This window comes from Dermacentor variabilis, chromosome 7 (assembly GCF_050947875.1).
Source record: "Dermacentor variabilis isolate Ectoservices chromosome 7, ASM5094787v1, whole genome shotgun sequence".
Lineage (NCBI taxonomy): Eukaryota > Metazoa > Arthropoda > Arachnida > Ixodida > Ixodidae > Dermacentor > Dermacentor variabilis.
In genome coordinates this window covers 117,441,174-117,461,844 of record NC_134574.1, presented here as the reverse complement: position 1 = coordinate 117,461,844, position 20,671 = coordinate 117,441,174, and the positions used below count along the sequence as shown (strand labels likewise).

Below are 20,671 nucleotides of genomic sequence, written 5' to 3'. Positions count from 1 at the left end.
TTAGTAAGCGAATGCTTACAAGTTTACACGGCCGACAAATCTAATATCGCTACTTCGTACAGCCACCTACTAATTTGCTCTCGCAATCGGTGCTTCGTCATTTGAGCGGAACTGCGAATTTCCTAGCTCGTGAATAAGTGCCACCTGTGTAATTCCTTACGTCGTTTCTGTAGCCTAGTTCTCGTACACCCTCTTCAGCACGCACAAGGCGTATCACATAAACAACCGCGGCTGCGTCTCTGGTACCGCCTACCGTGTTTTTTTCCATACCTAATGACCTTCCCCGCCCCTTACTAATATTGTTTACTATTCTGCGGTGGCTAAATATTATAAGTACTCGCCTGCAAGTGAGACGGTTACGGTGCCCTGTTTACAACGCTTGCCTTTTTGGCCTCTACTCTCGCTTTCTTTGTCTCCCAACCCTTCCTATTGTTAATTTTTAAACAGTGAAACATTAATGCTGTGATTTGTAAAAACGTGCTTCTAAATTGGATGAAAACGAGCTACAAATCTCTCAATTTCAGTTCCTGCAAGACTAGTGTTTGCTGGTTTCATCATTTGTTCTTCAGTATTTTTCTGTGTGACTAGTGGCAGTCGAAATTTTCTTTTTTGCCAAACTAGGTGAAACTAGTTGCAGAAGCTCCTTCAATGTGACTTACACTTTGTTCATAGTCCGTGTTTTATTACTCTAAATAGTATGTTACACATAACGACCATCTATCATCTCCCTGGAGAAATGGAAGTGTTAATGTCTATTTTACTTAAATATAACTAGACATCTTGTTTGACCACTTATAGCAGACCAACTCCATGGTTTCTATTAACTCAGTGTTTTTTAACAATGGAGTCTGGCACTTGCAACTATAGTTTCCGCATTTTAATTTATACCCAAGTTGTCTTTCCCAACATGAATCGGGAGTGTAAGACATAAGAAACGCTGGGCTGTTGCGTGATTTCTACCACCGTTATACAAGCCAAACTTTAAACGGCGACCAGTGAAATACCCTACGGAAGGATTAATTTTCAACGAAGCATAACCATTTCATTTCAGATAATCGACAAACTGCCGCCTGAAGACATAAATACATTGTACAATATGTTCATGGATCCCCATGTAAGGAAGAAACGAGCTCCAGAAGCAGCGACAGGCCTTGCTAAGGCTTTACTACTTCTAACACAGAGGGCCATCAACGCTGCGTCGACAACCGTCATTGCCCATGTAAGAGCTGCATGGTTTGACAATATGTTTTACTAAGGCTTAGAAGACGACGAAGTGTTTTTTGATACAGTGCTGTTCTTTTTAGCTCCAGTTCAGTTCGGTGAAACCCTAAGTGCATCCGCTGGTCCTCGCTCCCTGCACGGTCGTGATGGAAGTGGACCATCCCGCACGTCTGCCGGCGACGGCGGCCGACTCCAGGAAGCGGACCGGTCACCAGAGCGACAACGAGGACACCCATGTTTACTCCCTGAGCAGTGAGGACCCTTGCCATGACCATTTCCAGCTTGTGCAAAGCCGCAGAGTGAAGAGCAGGAACACCAGGACGTCTTCATCGTCAAGCATGCAAATAGTAAGACACACGCAGACGCCGGACGTCAGTACCACCATATCTGTGCCCGTGCTTCCTACAGTCATCATGAAAATACTTAACGGGCAATCTGTGTTGTTTTCACTGGAAGCACTGGTGGTAAAAAAATATTGGACATTCTAGTTAACAGCAGAAAGAATCTACTGGCGGTTGATGTGCAGCACGTGGGTGCTATGACAATTCTACGCAGCGTAACGGATATCGATCGCATTCAGGTGCGCTCTTACATCCCTCTGGGATCTGATGTAGTCGCCGGCGTTATCTACGACGTAGAAGTCGCCATCCTTAACAACGACTTGCCGATTCTTATCAATCCAGCAAATGATGAGGTTATTGTTGATGTTACTCGGCTATGCAGTTCATGCTGCCTTAAGATTGCATTCAAGGGTAAATATATACGCTCGCATGTTAAGGTGCGACACTTCAGACGTGGTGTGCGGCCTTTCATTCCGAAACCTCTTCAATGCGGCAAATGCATGAACCTGGGACATGTGAGCAGTGTCTGCGAAAATCAGGCAGCAAGCCCCCGCTACGCTGAGCCTCACGCTGCAGATAAATGTGGCGCGACTGTGATGAAGTGTATGAACTGGGGCGGGTCACATGAAGCTTCAACGAAGGGCTTTTTCCACATATTTAGAAGGAAATGACCATCTTGAAAAAGATGGCGAGAGATCATTCTTCTCATCGTGAAGCCGCAGATAAAACCAGGGAATGAGCTTCCCGTCGCCGACAATCCTCAAGGAAGGCTGTTGCCGGTGCGACCACATGCCACTTCCTACAACAACACCTCCTCCTCTGTCGCACCAGCCAGGCCTGTGGAAAGGACCAAGAAGAACAAGGCCACTGAGGAGACATTTGCCAAACATTGGCTAGCCCTACCAAAACGATAGCAATCACCAATAAAATCACAGCAAACTTTTGATGGAAAACCCCCGACGTGTGCTGTCGGTGATTAGTGCGACCAAGACATACAGTTGCTGTATTGCTGCAATCGCTAATTGATACAATCCGCATGATACTGAACAAGCTGCCAACACCAGCAGCTCAAAGTGCTCTGCAAATACTGGATGCACAATATCCAGTGCTTGCTAGCATCGTTTCAGCACCATGGCTCAATCAACAGTCCCCTTCTTCACTGGAGTTAAAGGTACCTAATTCTTTGAATGGAATACGCGAGGTCTCACGACCCGTATAGCAGACTGTCGCCAATTCGTTTTTACAAATCGCTTGCCCGTATTAGCCATTTGCGAACCAAATACATCAACTCCAATCAGACTGTTTGGCTACTTCGTCTCGACCCCATCCGATGCTCGCACCAAAGTAATCATTTACATCCGCACGGACTTTCAATATGGATCTAACGTGGTAAAGCCTCATGACGACAACGAATATGTCTGCCTGCATGTCAAAAAGAAGGCTGTGTCATTTACGTTAATTGGAGTCTACATATCCCCGGCGGGTCACTTTGATGGCAAAAAAGTTAGGAAAATATTAATAATGACCAATGGTCCCTGTGTTAGCACAGGTGACTTTAACGCCTATCACCAGCTATGGCATCCCACTAAAATTGACTCCAGAGGCACAGGTATTGCCTCGTTTGCTGCCGACTATGATATGTAGTGTGTGAAAGACGGCTGTCCTACATTTCTGTGAGGCACGACCTATACTAGCGGCTTGGACTTATCTTTGGTGTCCGGGCGCTTTGCCACACATTGACGCGACCATATTTCGACATACACAAGATTAGTGGAGTTAAGGAATGCTTCTCTACTTTCTTGCATACAGTTGATTGGTCAAGGTTTAAGAAACATATGGATGATGCATGTCGGGAAGGCCTTTCACACAATATCGAAAATGCTGACGCAGAAGCAATTAAAGCATTCATCTGCTCGTTTACAAGGTCAGCAAGGCGAACAGACTCGTATATAGAACTGGAGAGGCTGCGTGCGGAACGCAGACAGGCGGGGAGAAGGTATCGGCGCACGAAGTCCGTTTTGAAACTGAGGGCTTCACGACGCATACAAAAGAAAGTCCGGCGTCTTATGGATAAATTAAAACGCAAGCGATGGAAAACTCTGTCATTCGCTCTATCCCCGAAAATCACTCTCGCACATGTGGAGAGCAGTTAGGGGTCTTATGTCCACATCAAAGGAAGGCCTTTGCTGCTCTGGCCCTCTACCAACGCCGCTTGCAGCTTGAAGTGGCTGAAGAGTTCTGTGCACGGGTTGCTGGGTCCGTGGTCATCATTACTGACACAGAACTGCATGACATCCCTGAGGCACGTGTACCAGAAAAGAACGCGATATTTTCACTCGAAGTTTGACGCTGCATTGGCGACCTGCCGGTGTTCTTCGTCGCCAAAACCAGATGGTACCGCGTACTCTACCCTATGCCCCTTTGGACATGACGCACGTGGTGAGCTGCTCAGCTACTACAATAAGTTGGCACAACGGCGTCGTTCCCAAACAATGGAAATCGAGTCGCTTGATCTCCATTCTGAATCCTGGAAATTCTCTGCCTCATCTATCATCATATCGTCCGAGTTCCCTTTCGAGCAGCATCGGCAAAGTGATGGAAAGAATGATTCTTTCTGCCTTGGAATGGCACCTAGACCGCTTCAAGACCTATCCGGACGCCATGACGGGCTTTCATCGAGGTCGCTCGTCCATGGACAACGCCACTGACGTCGTAGCCTGAGTCCAAAATCAAAAAAGCCTCAAGCGCGTATTAGTGGCACTTTTTCTAGATGTCAAAGGAGCATACGACAACGTCACCCATGAGGCCATACTGAACTAACTTCAAGCTGTGGGAGTTGGTGGCCGGATGTACCAATGCATTCTGGACTATTTGACTGAGAGGTGCTTTTTCTTACAGACCGAAGACAGGCCGAACTTCGGAAGCTTACATCTGCCATGGTGTGCCACGTGTCGAATGTTGAGGCCCATATTGTTCAACCTCATCCTGATAGGGCTAGGGCAGTGCTTACGACGGACTGTTCTTGTTTCAATATACGCCGACGACATTTGTTTCTGGGTCTCTGCGGTGAATCCCCTTCAGGGACAGGCCAGGCTTCAGCGGGCGGCAACCATGACGGTGTCTCCAAGAAAACGGCTTCTGTGTGTCTACCGAAAAGTGCGCACTGGTTGGCTTTACGCTCAAACAAATGCCATCGTATCTCGTATCAACAATGGTCAAGCTGTGTCCTATGTTAAGGCGCATCGCTTTCTGGATGCCATCATTGACCGCAAGATCATGTGGAGCCTTCACTGCGACTATCTGAATAAGAAGTTAGTCGACAGTGCTCAGGTCTTCAAATTTCTGTGCGGAAAAAAATGCGGCACACCAGTCTATTGTATGTTGCAGTTGTACGGGGTACTATTTCTCGGCCGCCTACGTTACTGTGTACCAGTTGTGTCAAATACATGCAAAATGAACATTCGCGATTCGGAGAGCGTACAAGGTCAAGCCCTACGCACGTGTTTAGGGCGCACGTATTTAGATACTCGTACAGTGGCCACACCCGTCACTGGCACCGAAAAGCGATTCGGGCACTTGTACAATACTTCAAGTGCATCGGCTTAAGAGACCGTTTATAGAGTACCTGTGCATCCTCACACTTGCACTCCGTGCTCACTCTCTCTTTTCCTCCTTTTATTCCCGTTTCCCCCAGTCCCAGTGTAGGGTAACAAACCGGGTAGTTGTCTGGTTGACGTCCCTACATTTCTTGTCCTTGTTCTCTCTTTTACTAAGGCGAAACATAAAAGGCCGAATTGACTAAGCGAATTTACGCGCAAGCTTTGTCATAATAACAAAGCTAAAACAGTTCGCAAGATCAGTAAGCTTGCCATGCCCGCCACTGCAAAGAGGAACGTTCTATCGGTCAAAACTCGTGTATGCAATGGTGACCCCCGTGCGAACTTATGTACTTGCGCAAATAGCAAGCGTAAGTAGATTCTCCAAACCTAAACAGCCTTCGCAGCTACCGACGTAAGAAGCAATTTCTACGATAGAGGGGCAGCGCTCTTAAGAACATAATTAGGTATATTTACACCACTGGAGCTTACACAGGTGAGCTTCCAAACATGCTGTTGCCGCTGATTGGCCAGTGGCCACAAGTGATTGCTGAGGGTGGCGATTGTTTTCATCTTTGTGGCGCACTTTGATATGTCAGTCCGAGTGCATTGAACAGTTTTGGTGTATAATTACATTGGGCGTGTCCTGCTGCAAAAGCAGTAACATTAATGCTGTGGGGCTAAATTAGGTCTACTGTCTGATGGGATGACCTTTTCCTTGCGCACAATAGCCTTACATTTCATGCCCGTCATGCCGGAAGTTGGAGTGGCGACAACTCCTAATAACCATTAAGTTTAGAATTTCTTTTGATCCCTTCTATTATGATTTTCTCGTTCGAGATTTCTCTCGCGGATAAACATGTGGATGACTACTTTCTAGACATTGCCGAGGCTTTAGTTCCCTATGCGAAGTGGAACAACAAAAAGAAAACGCCTTACAAATTTTAACTATCAAAACTTACATTATACTGTTAATAGTTTCAGCAATAAGTTGAAGAGACGTACTTTGTACCAATGGTTTTCGCTCATTCCGCAGCTTCGTGTGTGACGGAGGACATGCACAGGACGAACGGCATTGCTGCATATGATATAAACGGGACCTTAGAGCCAGTATGCCAAGCAACCACACTTGCGTACCTGCAGTGGCCAGTCGGACTTTGTTTGCCTGTGTCATACCCATGCCGGGACCCCAGTGACTGACTTCCCCTTTTGGTAGACATACTCCATAGACATTGTAGGTCGCATTCCGGTGTAGTCGCCTTGAGCACCGTCTTGCCAACTTTTTCTCAAGCGTGTCCGCTCGATAAAAATGTAAAAAAAAATAAGTCCGGCAATATTTGTAAACATTCTTTCAAAGTGGCAGGAATTACCATTAAAACCGTGGAGTGCGTTTTGTATATTATACATATTTTCAACACTGTACCATACGCAAAAACGACGTATCGCATTGCTGTGTGCGGTGATCTCTCGGAACAAAGGGTGCTTCACTGGCAGACATGCAGCTGTATTGGGTGTTGTTCACGCTTCGTCGCTTGGTCAAAGCGACTAAATCCGTGCCACCAGAGAATGATGGACAAGCAATTATGTTCGGTATCGTCGGCTTTTCGACCGCCCAGAGATGACACGTGAGACCAGTGCCCACCCTGACTAGCACTAGACGTGGCACCGACGGTGACGCGTAAACAATAATAGATGGATGAATGGATGTTATGAGCTTCCCTTTTGAAACAGGGTAGGGGGTTGCGCCACCAAGCTATTGTACTGCCTAATGTCCTACCTTAGTTAAAAAAAGAAAAAGAAAAAAAAACACAATGAACTCCGACAACCAAATTTTCTTATCCCCTATTGTGAGCTTTGCTTTATGTACGTCGCCGTTTTTTGCGGTTTGCCTACTTTTCTTCCACCAATCTTCCAATCGTTTCTTACTCACCTCCCTTGCGGGTATGTTTACATTTCCCCTGCTCTCGCTGAACCCAAGAGTTTCAAGGCGGCCAGTGGTGCCTAAATCGACCGCTGGGCAGATGTCTTCACATTCTAATAAAACATGCTCCATCGTTTCTATAGCTTTACCGCTTAAAGCACATGCTTCTTCTTCCTTCTTATATCTCGATTTATAGGTGCGTTTTCTAAGGCATCTTGATCTCGCTTCGAAAAGTAATGAGATTACCTTTAAATTATCATAAATTTTAGAGCGCAGCTCTTTGGCGTCCGTTCCTGGGTTTCGCGTCGTCGTCGGCGTTGTCGTCGGCCTCGTAACCAGCTCCGCCCCCCTTTCATCCCCCCAGCGCTAGCAGCGACCGACTGATACCGCTGGATGCCGCTGACGCCGCTAGAGAGTCAAGATAACGTGACTGCATAGAACACCGTCGCCGCCATGCAGAAAGAGGAGGAAAGGGTCCCCCCCCCCTGTTCTTGTGTGGCGGATAGGGTGCTCTTCAGTTGCCGACGCGCCGGTTATTTCACGTAGGCCCCGCCACGTCGACGAATACGTGACCACCTTCCCACGGCTACACCTGGTTCTTAGCGCTGCGGAAGCGAGGGTATCATATTGTTTGTGTCGGCATCGGCGGCGTTGTCCCTGAAACCAACTCCGCAGCTGGGGTTGACTCACTATCGGCGTCAGCGGCATCAGTCAGTCGCTGCTATCTCTTCCCTCCTCCCTTTATCGTGTTGTCCGCTTGCTGCGCGCGCTTCTGCCCCCATCGTTTGCCGCTGGGTGTACACGCCGCCCCCCTCCCCCCTCTTCCTGCGAGTCTCCGGTTGTCAAAGCGCCGGCTCGAACTTAATTCCTTTCTTCGCTCCTCCTCCAATGCAACCCCTGTGCGGTGGCAATCAGAGAGCCAGATCGGTGTCGGCGGATCTGTATATGTGCACCGCCCGAGCCGAAATTGCCGCTGCCGTTCGCCCTGTGCGGTGGCAATCAGAGAGCCAGATCGGTGGCGGCGGATCTGTATATGTGCACCGCCCGAGCCGAAATTGCCGCTGCCGTTCGCCACTGCGAAATTATCTGCCAGTTCTTTCTGAGCCATGAGCGAGACGACCGATGGAAGTCCTCCGTCTGCTGCTGCTGCTGCTGCTAAACGAGCTGCCAGAGCAGAGGCCCAGCGCCGTCGCCGTCAGAATCCAGAGGTGCGTGCCGCCGAAGCAGAAGCTTACCTAGTGGAGTCTTTGTTAAAGGAATACGTGTGAAAAATAAAAAAAATTATGTGATAGCGCATACATGTGTTGCTCGATTTCTTTGCCTCAATCTATCGAAAAGGTGAAACAGCTTATTTGCTGCGCTCAAATTTCGCATTAGGAAGTAACGTAATCGTCGGTAATTTTTTTACTTTCCTGATTTCATTTTTTCCTCTTAAGTGGTTACTCATGGCAGGTTTCTTTTACATTGCCGCCGCCCATTAGATTATTTCTGCCTCTTTGTCTTTCCGCTTGACGTTTTTTGTTGCTGTGTTGCTCACCCTACAGGCCGCATACCTGCTCGTAAACTTCCTTGTTATCTTCCTCCTTTGTGAATGAATGTTTTTCCTGTACAGATACCTCAGCACTCTTCCAGCCCATTTACGTTCTTCCATACTCCTCAGTCGTTCTTCATAATCAATTTTACTGTGAGCTTCTCTGAATTAAAAACTAGTCGAGTCCATATCACCCTGCACAGCTTAATTTGTAGTCTTCCCGTGAACGCCCAGTGCGAGGTGTCCCACTGACCTTTGGTTCCCATCGAATCCTGCTTGTACCCCTGATTTCAAGCAAACAACCGCATTCACAAAAGTAAGTCGTGGAACCCTTACGCCTTTCCACACGCCTTGAAGTACCTCGTACTTATTATCCCTATAGCCTTCTGTGTTTTATTATGGATGCATTTCTCTTCGTCTTTATTATTGTTTTTTTTCCTTTGTTTCCATATATCTATTGCCTTCGTTTATCCATGTACCAAGGACTCTATATTATCTTATCCGAGGTATTTTCTGGCCCTGTATTGCCAGTGTCTATACACTGTTTTCATTAGATGCTATAACACCTCATTTTCTAACACTAAATTTCAAACCGAAATTTTCGCCTTCCTGTAAAGAGATATAAGCCAGATGTTGCAAATCACTTTGCTTGTTAGCTAGCGACACAATGTCGTTGACATAAAATAAACGTGGAAGCTGCTGCTTGACTACTGTGTCCACCTACTTGTATGAGAGCTTAAACCCGATGTTACTCCCTTCTAACGCCGTCTCCATCGTCACCATGTACATCATAAACAGCAATGGGGTGTAAGATTCGCCGGACGATCTGAAGCAGCACCATATCACCAGTCCTTCTCCGCCGTACCCAGTCAGTTGCAAGAGGTGGTCAGTCCAAAGTCGCCCCCAACTCGATCAGGATACCGGTCGGTCACCATGTGCCAACGTCCGCCTGCTGCCGTTGCTGTCTCCGAGTCGTAGGCCGATTTACGAGCCGTAGGCCGATCTAGGAACCGTAGGCTGATCTCACCGCTGCCAACCAGATGTAGGGATTGGAGCGGTCTTAGTTATAGGGAGCACCTTGCCTCTTCGTCGGGACTTAGGAGAGCAGGATTTATTTACATGTTATTTACAGTTGAATATGAGATACATCGACAGTCTAGCGTGACTCACAAATGAAGCCCGCAAGACGAGCATGCGGCAAACAGCTTACGAGCACACAGCTCACGAATACATTTCTAGCACGACAACGAGCACACTCTAGCAGCCGACAATCGCTGCTTATAAGCACTCCGCTCGACGTCATAGTTCGAGGTCATTGTAGATGACCCGCCCTTTTGGAGGAGGCGGGCTCTCCGCTTGGAGGAGGAGGAGGACTCACACACACGCACACACACACACACACACACACACACACACACACATAGGTGCAATGGTCCGGAGCCGACGTCAGAGGGGCTTCGTAGAACTCTGAACCGACCTTGGTAGCGCGGCCGGGTAGCACATTGTCTTGCGTCTTGGTCGGCGCGTGGGAAGGAGCCCTCATCGGCGTTCCCGCGGCAACTCCCCCACTCATAGCAGAACAGGGCGGCGTTGCCGTGTTGCGCACACAGCCTGCTTCGTCGAACTCGGAGCCGTCCCGGGTGGCGCGTCAGGGTAGCACATTGTCTGGTGTCTCGAAAAGTGCATGGGGAGGTTCCGCCAATTACCTCTCCTCGAGAACTCCCCTGAACTGACCCCTCACCACGTGGCTGCCGGTTATCCGCAGTTCTCTGAAGTGCGCCACCGTCCCGATTGGATCGGAACACACGTGCAGCGGGCTGAAATAGCTGCAGGCCGATCCGAACAGGGGATAAAGGACGCCACTGCCTCAGTCCCTTGTTGATATCAACTTTCTCCGCGCTCCTCATCCCTTCGCATTCAGAGCAAGCGGTATTTTCTACGTAGATCTTTCTCAAAAGCTGTGGTCAAACGTCACCTAAGCCTTCCCTTCCAGAATATCCCACAAACTGTTGCGGTCTACGTTGTCATATGCTACTGTAATATATAAAGAGGCCACATATAATGGTCTGCCTCCTACCCTTGACATTTTAATACACTGAGTAAGAACAAATCAGTCATCAACCAAACGCCTATCTATTCTGAAACCATTCTGAAGTTCTCCCAAAATGCCATTATTCTCTGCCCATGCTTGCAGCTTCATTTGATTGCCTGCATTGCTAGCTTGTATATTACCGATGTAATGGTCAACGGTCTATACGAGTGAATTCTATCTTTCTCCCCCTTACCTTTATAAATCATATTCATTTTACTTGGTTACCAAGTGTCTGGTATTTGTCTATCTTTAAAGGTTTTTTTCCACTGCTTTCACCAGAGCTTCCTTACTTTTTGGTCCTAGTACAATAATCAGTCTAACGGGAACCTCGTCTAGCCCTGCGACTGTGCGATTAGGTATTTTCTCTTCGGCATTCTGCCAATTGAAGTTTGTGAGCCCTAACTCTTTTTCCATCTGGTTGTCTTTCGAGCTATTCTTTTTTTAAATACAACCTCGTCATTGCCTTGGAGAGATTCGGCTGGTATTTTTCGGATATAATTTAATGTCGCTTCCCCTTACAGCTTATTTCTATCTTCGCCTTGAATATGTTGTTGAATTGTTGTTGACTTCCTGCCTAATAATTTTATGTGGTTGCAAAATATTCTAGGTGCAGCCTCCTTTTTTTCACGTATTTCTAACAACCAGCATTCACTTTCACCTCTTATCTCTTCTTGCGCCAGTATTTGAACCATAGACGTTTTCCCCAGTGCATTTCGATTTACTGGCTACCTCATCTTGCGGCAACTGCGCCTTCTTTGCTCTGGGAATGCTTGCTTTCGTTCGGCAATCGCTTCTCGTATCTCCCTGTTCCACCAGCTTTTCGGTTTTTCTTCTCTTCCGAACGAAGTTGTTTCTCTTTTCGTATTTCTGTCATTATTTCACTTAGAAGTTGACTAAATTCCTACTCTTGGCCATTTGCCGTGTTCTTCTGTGACTCTAGTTACTATATTTGTTATTTGTTCAGCGTTCAAATTTGGACTGTCCATTGTGCACTCCTTACTTTATTTCCCAACTACAAATTCCATTTTCAAAATGATGCGTTTATGGTCACGCCCTATGTTGCTATACTCTTCCTCACCAAGGACCATTTCTCTCAACTTATCGTGAATTCCTCCTGTAATCAAACAGTAATCAATAGTCGATTGCCAGTTTCCCGCTTCCCACTTGATCTGCCTTTCACAATCAGGCCCTGTAACTACGACAACGAGGTTATGTTGCTCACAAAGCATTGACTTCCCGTTGTTGTCGGTATAGCCATCTAAATCCTGTACGTTGGCTCTCATGTCACCTAATAGCATAATTTCGGTATAATTTTCGAAACCCTCAATATCAGCAATTATGCAGTCCACTAACTCCTTATGCTTCTCTGTGAAAATATTACTGCTCCACAAATACGTAACGCCCAGCGAAGTTTTTTTCCCACTCCTTGTACCTGATAACCAAAGATGCTCTTGACATTTTGAATTTACTCTTTTCCATTTGGACCCCTGATGGACGAGCATTCCGGCTACCCCTCCCTTTCTTTCCGACTTATTTCTGTTGCACGCTTCAGAAACATAACTCTCAATCACTGGCGCGTCTTCCGAGTCTCTAAAGTGCATTTCTGTAACCGCATACCCCCCTCCCCCCTATTTGTTCTCTATTTAACTGCGCCTCAATCTCTGCCCACTTTTCCTTTCTTCTGTCGCCCTGCATGTTAATGTAGCCTATTTAATGGCTATCTCTCTTTCTTGCTATCCTGCTTTTTCTCTTGTTGACGGCGATGCTTTTCTGACATTCCCTTAGGGGACCTTGTTCTTTACTATATACTCTGGTTTCCTGAGCACCCGTGGGTGCTCTAAAAAGCAACAGCGCGACCAGCAAGTTGCCAGCCCACTTCGCGTGCAAGCTTGTCATTGAAGTGCATCCCGTCTCGTTAAAAACCACCACACTTTCTCACCACCATGCTTACTTCAACAACCTCGTAACCTTTCCCTTGGCTCATTTTCCATATCGCCTCGTTAGCAGCCCCTACCACTCCTTGCACGTGACTGACTGTCACGTAGACGCACCTCCGGCACCGTTCACACTACGCCGTGGACCTGAGGGAATGGTTCGCGCAAGTCGATTGCCGCCTTCGCCAAGCGCTGTCTTTTTCGTGCTTAGGACGTCATTTAGCCCACCTGCTACTATGATAAGGTTGCGCGCGTAGGCATTTTCCGCGAGCTTTGTTTTTCTCGCTCTATGACCAAACCCAGTGACTGCCCTGGAAATGTCCCTGCCACCACTCTTTTATCGCCTTTCACCCTCTCCAAAATTGCTTCTGAGCACCTAGGCAGGTTTGAGATGCCGGCGATAATCACCATTTTACTCTCTGCTACCTGTCCCTGCTTCCCTCTGTCATTTTGCACATGAATCGGACTCGACAAGGGTCACTGATTCCAAGGTAGCCTCAAGGTAGCTGCAGCTCCTCCTAGCTACCTACACCCAACGTTGCATGGATTCCACGTGCTTTACTGACACTCCCTCTCCTGTCACGTCAGGGGAGTGCGTTACATTGTCATGACCATTCTCGTTCACAACGGCGGCCCTGTTCAGTTTTTCCTCGGCTGGTTCAAGTCTTTAGAACTGAGGTTAAACAAGGCGAATAAATCAAGGACACGAGAAAGCAAGTCTCTTCCACTGCCTTCCGCGCAGCACACTCCCTATTTAGTCCATTTTTGAGCTCTTCAACCTGTTTGAGAACCTCGTCCTGACAAGCCTTCATTTTCTTCAGCATAGCATCGATATCACAGTGTGTGCCGATTGACTCGATTCCCTCTCCCTCTCGAAAATTTATCGCGAACGACAAAACGGCTTCAAAAGCAATTGATACATGATCCCTTAAGGCACAGTGCAAAATTAAGTCATATGCAGGAGTTACTACGTAAAGAAGCCAACTATTTTTCGACGTAGAACGCGCGTTTGTTGTTCTCCTAATTCTTGAAGCTCCTAGCTTCTTGATATGACGCGCGTTTACTATTTTCTTTTTGTTTTCAACAGTAATATATTAATGGCCTTGAGGACACTTATAGTTGGTTCATAAATACTATATGCAAATTTATGAATAGAGTAGGTATATATATAGCAATGACCTCGGTGAAAGTACGCGCGTTCTCGAATCTCATGGTATTGCTTTGATATTCGGATGCATCGAGAAAAGTAGGGCAAATGCCCGTTGCCTTTAAGATGGGTTAAGACAAAAGAAATAGCTTTTCGTAAGGTACCTCTTTTTCGCAGGAATGCATGAAATGCAACAAAAAGAAAAACGTTTGTTTTCATGAAATGGTTTCGCAAAGGATGTCACATACTTATTATACAACTATTTCCCACATTACATAATTGCAAGTCGCTTATCACTTAAGAATATTCTATCGAAATGAAAACATGTCAGTCATGCGAAGTGTCTATCTTTTTCACAGGTCTTGATATTTATGATGAGGAAACGATCGACTCCAAGATGCCACGAAGGCATTGGCTGCTTCAATATTGAAGACAGAATGGGCCTCTATATTGGTGGTCCTGACGAACCGAGTAAAGTTGGTGCGGTTATGACTCTGTATGGCTCGGATTTTAATTACACAATAAGGGTGGACCACAATATATGGAAACAAAAGTATGTGGCAAATTGGCAAATTGATTTGCAAAAGCCACTTTTCTGTTTAATACATGGATTTACCTTCAATGGTAAACTAGAGTGGATGGACGAAATGAGGATGGCATTGATGAAAAAGGTCAGTAAAGTTTCATTTTATATCTTCCATAGAGATGCACTTTCCTGTATGAGAAGAAAGGAAATTCACAAAATATTAAGACATATTATTCACTGTATCAATATGCACATACATTTCTACTAAAATGCCTTTTTTTTCATCGAGCGTTTGGGATAGCTGGTTGAAGCACAAGCAATTTTCTGTTTTCATGGCATAGGCTTCCAGAGTTTCACGCCTTGCTTTTCCGTCGTTGATACGCCATCCCAGCCTTATCCAATAAAGGCACACATCCCAACTGCCGATAGTGCACCGCCATATGTGCACCAGCGTTTTGCTTAAAGGGGCCATGACGTCAAGTTTCCGAGCCTAAATGATGCATTGCATGGTAAACTATACGCGCCCCACCGCAAGCTGGCTAAATTGGAGTGCATTCGGTGTAGTAAAACATTCGTATTTGTCAATGTCGCAGTTCAACTGCAAAGCAGTGTGACCCCACTGAGTGCTGAAGAAATTTATTGAAAGACCTCGAAACGGCTGCGTCGGGTACTTTTTGCGCCCTGCAGAACCCGGAAGTGATTGGAGTTGTTTTTGCTTGTGCTTCCAGTCGCATCTCTGTGGTTTTCTACTGCATTTTATCACACAAGTGAAAGAATTGCGCGCACAATTCAGTGGCGACGCCAATGGTACGCATTGAGTGCTGTAACGCGCGGAGAAAGACATCCGATGTGATCTCGAACTCTTTCGAAACAGACGACACAGATGTTGTGCCTCAGTTAATGACGTCACACAGCCTTGCCAAAATGGCGATTCCTTTCGGTGGAAGAAGTTAAGAAGCTGCGATTCGAATTAAATGTCGGATTAAAATGCGCGCTGAGAGCCCCGTTTCTTTGTGTGTATAAGTATATCGGAGCCTGTGCTCGCACTAACTAGTATAAACCGAGAACTTGTACACGAGCGTGTCATGACCCTTATAAGATATTTCGGGTGCTGCCATAATCTGGTTTTCAATCACTTACCCGTATGCCCAATGTAGGCATCGCCGAAAGTAGCAGCACCAGGTGCACACACACGTTATTGAAGAGATGAAACAGCAAGTACTGAGCTTCAAAGTGCTATTGTGACCTCTGCAATCTACGGGCTCGCCTTGATGGACTACTAGGCATACACAAGACACCTTCTCTGCTGACGAAAATGCAAAACTGACTCCATAGCCGGTGGTAATCTCTTTAATTCGGTGGTCTACGTTGTGTAGTTACGAAGTCCCGCCGCCTTTTTTTCTGCTGCTTACTTCGTTTTTAGTACGAAATAGCTGGGATTTTACTTACTAAATCTGATTCTCGTGGACTCTTACTACCATGTCATTCGGAAGTCTGGATTCACTGTACCTTTATTCATTATCACATTACCCTCTATAACGCTACATGGTACTGATTCCCTGCGCATACTGAGTACACGGATTCTTCATGTATAAAACGTACTGTCTTCTCAGGCATCCAGACTAACATTCCACATGCTAAACCTTCAATTGCGTTACACGAAGAGAGCACGTGGGTTTGCCACTGACACAAAAAATGCTGTATTTGAAAGTTCTTTTAAACTATATTTACCAGTTCACTGGCGAATATGTGGAGGAAAGATTCAATGTAATCTTGACACGTGTATATTACCTTTTCGGGTGACCAGTTTTCACCTTCTAACAATTCTTATCATTCCCCGCGGGACGCGCCTGTATGTATCGGAATTTTCTCGAATGGTATCGATAGTTCTATATGCTGTCTGTTGCCACCAAAGCTTGTGTAATCTGATTGGATGTGCGACGGGAATTGCATAGATCTTTCTGGGAGATACCCGGATACCAGCGATTACTCTGGAGCCTTCGATTATTCTTGTATAAAAGCCGACGCTCTTGACCGATCGATCAGATTTCGGACGATCGCCGAGTGTGTTCGTCGCTGTCGTTGTTCCGGGAGTGTAGGCTGCTTTTGAGGGCACAAATTGGCCCAGTAAGACGCCAGTTTCGAAACTCACAGTTTTGCTGCTTTCTTCACCGTCAATACTTCGTGACATCTGGTGGATTTGTTTTACGTTCGCGCACCGGATTCCCTCGACTAGCCGTGATCAAAACCCTGACCGCGAAGAAAACACCAACGTTGTTCCTGGCCATCGCGCAAGTCGCAGGCTAAAACACCGGTCCCCAGAACGCGGACTGCTGCCTGAGACAACGAAGGTCGTGGTCAAGTCTACAACCGCAGTGGCAACACGAGCGCCCCCATGGTGCCGCGGAAGCTCAGCAGGCTCTGACGTTTTGTGGATCAGCTGCTGAAGACACAGAAATATGGCTGGAGACCTTTGAATAAATCGCAAGTTCAAAACTGCGACTCCGACGACAAGTTGCGGCATGTATACTTCACCTTATAAAACGCCGCCAGAACTTGGTTTGAGATCCGGGAGCTTACCCTTACAACATTGGACTTGTTCCGTAGCGGCTTCCTGCGTACATTTAGGAGCGTCGTGCGCAAAGAGCGAGCCAAATCTCCACTGGAAGCCCGCATACAGCTGCATAACGAAGAAATAGCGATCTTTGAAGAAGAAGTGACTCGGTTCGTCTGCCTCTTCCGCCACGTCGACCCCGACATGTCTGAAGAAAAGAAAGTTCTGTTCTTGATGCAGGAAGTGAAAGAACAACTCTTGGCCGGATTGAGATGCCACCCGCCCAAGACTGTCACTGATTTTGTTTCGCAGGCCACAACTATCTAGAAGACGCTCGAATAGTGTACCAGGCAATATAACAGGACCGCGCTGAAAACAAACTCCGCCGAAGCTCAAGCGGTACGCACCGATGACCTGCGAGGGACCATCAGAGCGGTCGTACAGGAAGATCTGCAGAAGATGTAATAAAGGTAGCAGAGCCAGGTTGCCTCGATCACTGACATAGTTAACAGCTTCAGCAGTCACTAAAAGAACCAGAACTCCGGGGATCGCCGCCACCCCAGCCGGAAGCCCCAAGTGAAACGGCCACGTGATATCGCCGGCTACCTCACCGCTACTCAGTGGAGCCCGCAACGACAATCCCGTTCGCCATCACTACGACGCTACCTGTCACTACAGCGCCGACCATGCACTGGTCCAACGCGGGGCCGGTCCGTCAGCCCATATCCAGAAAACTAAACGCAGCAACCTATGGAGGTGCGGTTACTGTACGTCGAATTGACAAAGATCCTCCGCCGCCGATGAAGAAGCCGGCACGACTATCTTGACGACATATCCACAAGACACTCCCATTCGGACAAAGCCTATAAGGAAAGAATACGCAGAGAAAGGGAGAGCTCACGGCGCGATGCTCCAGCCACACCTCAACACGACGCACCCGTTGCTAATCATCGCATAATAATCGAAGAGGGCGCTGGACCACTCCACCAGGTATGACGCGAGAACGTGAAGCTGCAAGGCAAGTCGAGGAGAAGCTGCGCGACGACATCATTCCAGCCGTCGAAAAGCCCGTGGGCACCTCCTGTTGTCTCTGTGAAGAAAAAGTACGGAACCGTGCCTTTCTGCGTGCATTATCGCCGACTAAACAAGATCACGAAGAAGGAGGTGTGCCCCCTCCCAGGGATAGACGAGGCATTGGATCGGGTTTGCAATGCTAAATACTTCTCGTCAATGGATCCCTGGTCTGGCTACTGGAAAATAGATGTCGACGAGAGAGACCGCGAAATGATCGCTTTCATCACGCCAGACGGCCTCTGTAAGTTCAAGGTCATGCGATTTAGACTGTGATTGACGCCTGCAACGTTCCACTGCGTGATGGACATGGTGTTAGCAGGATTGAAGGTGCAGACCTGTCTTGTCTATTTCGATGAGGTCATCGTCTTTGCCGGAAATTTCAACGATCACCATAGGCGGCTTGCGACAGTACTAGAAGGCATCAAGTCATCAGGGCTCATTCTGACGCCGGAAAAGCGCCGCTTCAGTTACGATAGCATTTGTCTCTGGGCCACGTCATCAGGAAATATGGAGCCCACCCCGAACCTTAGCAGACAGCTGCTATGGCAAAGTTCCAAAGCTCATCGACAAGAAGGCCGTGCGCAGATTCCTAGGCAAACCTGTTTTTACTTTAGAATAAAGCCATTCGACGTTCCATTCTCAAGTTGTCAAAACGTGTATTCCTTGCCTCCGCTATTAGGCCATTGAAAGTTCTGTTGTATTGTCTTCTGTTTCTTAAATTGTAAATGCGCCCTATCTATGTGCACTATCTCTCTGTCTCTATAGTTTGCTGGAATCAGTGCTCTTTTCATAAACGATGCCCTCCAATCCCAGACACTTCTGTTTAGCTAGTACACCCACTTTTGAACAGGAACATTGAAATATTTCTACCTGTAAATTTTGGAAATAACGAAAAAGTTCTCATGCATGAACCAACAAGGATTGTAGGATTCTACAAGGATTAATGTGCCCAATGTGCGGCATACCGGGCACCTTGGCGCACCTCATCCCCGAGTGCCCATGGCATCTAGACAAAAACGTTTCTCGCTCATCAAAAGATTCTAATGTCACATGAGAAAGCGAAGACCGTATCAAAACATGGCAGGCCAAGCTCAGCTCGTGCCCGAGGACCTGAAACAACACCGACGCCTCGTCGTTATGGCCAAGGTGGCAGTGAATGCCAGAGCCTTCCTGGAATAAGAAAGCTTCCCTTCTGGAGTAGAACAGTGGTTCGCACCGGGATGTTACATTAAAAAATAAACGTGCATTCCTCCTCCTCCTCATTCCCCTTGAATACATGACCCCATTGTTCCCGAAAAAGCATAACCTTCGCTTTTGTTTCGTTATCGATTATATGAACACTCCGGTGCATTTCTGCCGTCGGCGTCGCCGTAACCGTGACATCCCTTATAGAGTCCAAGGGCGATAAAATTATCGCCGAACAACGTATGCTCTCTGTGCAAGAGAAAGCTTGGTAGCGTGAGCGGGCGATGGAGACAGGGGGGGGGGGGGCGTTCAACTCAAGGTGACCTGGGCGGCTGCGCGCGCTCGCCCGGACTACTCTCTCTTCAAAGCCATATATAGCGGGGACGCAGTCCACCGCGCCCTGCTTCCGCGGCTTAGTTCGCGTTGATGCGAGACGCAGCACGGAGCTCCATTCGTTCGCTACTGCTGCAGTGCTTTCCCCCTTCAGCGTTGTGACAGTGAGTTTCCGTGGAGAACGATTGAGATATTTTCATGTTTGCTTGTGCGTGCGTGACACCATCCTTTTTAAATTGGTTAGTATGCTTACGTTTACAAGGTTACACAGCCAATAAAACTGTCATTCTTGCTTCGTATAGCAGTCCATTAATTTTCGATCGCAATCGATGCTTCACGTTGCGGGCGAAACTGCGACTTTTTAAATACCTGTATCAAATTCGATGTAGGTAAGAAATTTGTCGTGATAGAAGGATAAGGTGAATGAAGAGAATTAAACAGCTGCCAATGCTTCTGTTGATATATTCGCTATGCTTCAGCATGCGCTATGCAGTGTCACTCAAATTACAGGCCCTTCTATATTTTTCTAATCATTGTTATTATAAACACGTAGCGTAAGTTTTAGTGTTTACATCTTTTCTTTACGCAATTACTTATTTTCTCTTTTCTTAGGTTGACTGCAACGTCATAATTGTTACATGGGTAAATGGAGCACGTGTGCCTGATTATCCCGCCGCGGCCGCAAACAGCGCCATGCCCGGTGTCTTGCTTTCAAAGGTACTTCAAGACATGGTTGCGACATCTAATGGCAAATTGAAAGCAAAGAATATACATGTTATAGGATTCAGCTTGGGCGCACAAGCAGCAGGGTTTTGCGGTCGCCATTTTTACAACGCCAAACAAGAGAAACTTGGACGCATAACAGGTAAATATTTATATATAACAATAATCGCTTTAAATAAATACCACGTATAGTATGGTACACCTAGAAGAACACCGTGAGTCTTGAGCGTTCGGCAGGGTTATCACAGAAAGATTATGTATTGAGGCACGAAAGATATGAAGACACGTGCCGTCAAGGTAGAATGGTGTAGTAGTTGGCCTGAACAAAACACATTTGCTCTACCATCCGTGCACCATTGTTGACTCCTTTAACTGGAATGATATGCGTGCAAATTTTGTAACCAAATAACTGGACCGTGGTTGTGTACTTGTGCTGACTCTCCTCAGTAGTCAGCGCCGTCTACCTCTGTTTACTGCTGGATAGAATTATCCC

General features: G+C 46.9%; 1 protein-coding gene across 1 annotated transcript in view; it reads left to right on the top strand.

The window, feature by feature from the left end:
- The window catches only part of LOC142587061 (lipase member I-like), an 82,667-nt gene that overhangs the window by 41,744 nt on the left and 20,252 nt on the right, over nt 1-20,671 (top strand). Inside the window, exons 3-5 of the mRNA XM_075697946.1 lie at nt 1,052-1,219; nt 14,143-14,454; nt 20,068-20,320. Coding sequence (XP_075554061.1) covers nt 1,052-1,219; nt 14,143-14,454; nt 20,068-20,320 — 733 coding nt within the window. The remainder of the gene's footprint in view (nt 1-1,051; nt 1,220-14,142; nt 14,455-20,067; nt 20,321-20,671) is intronic.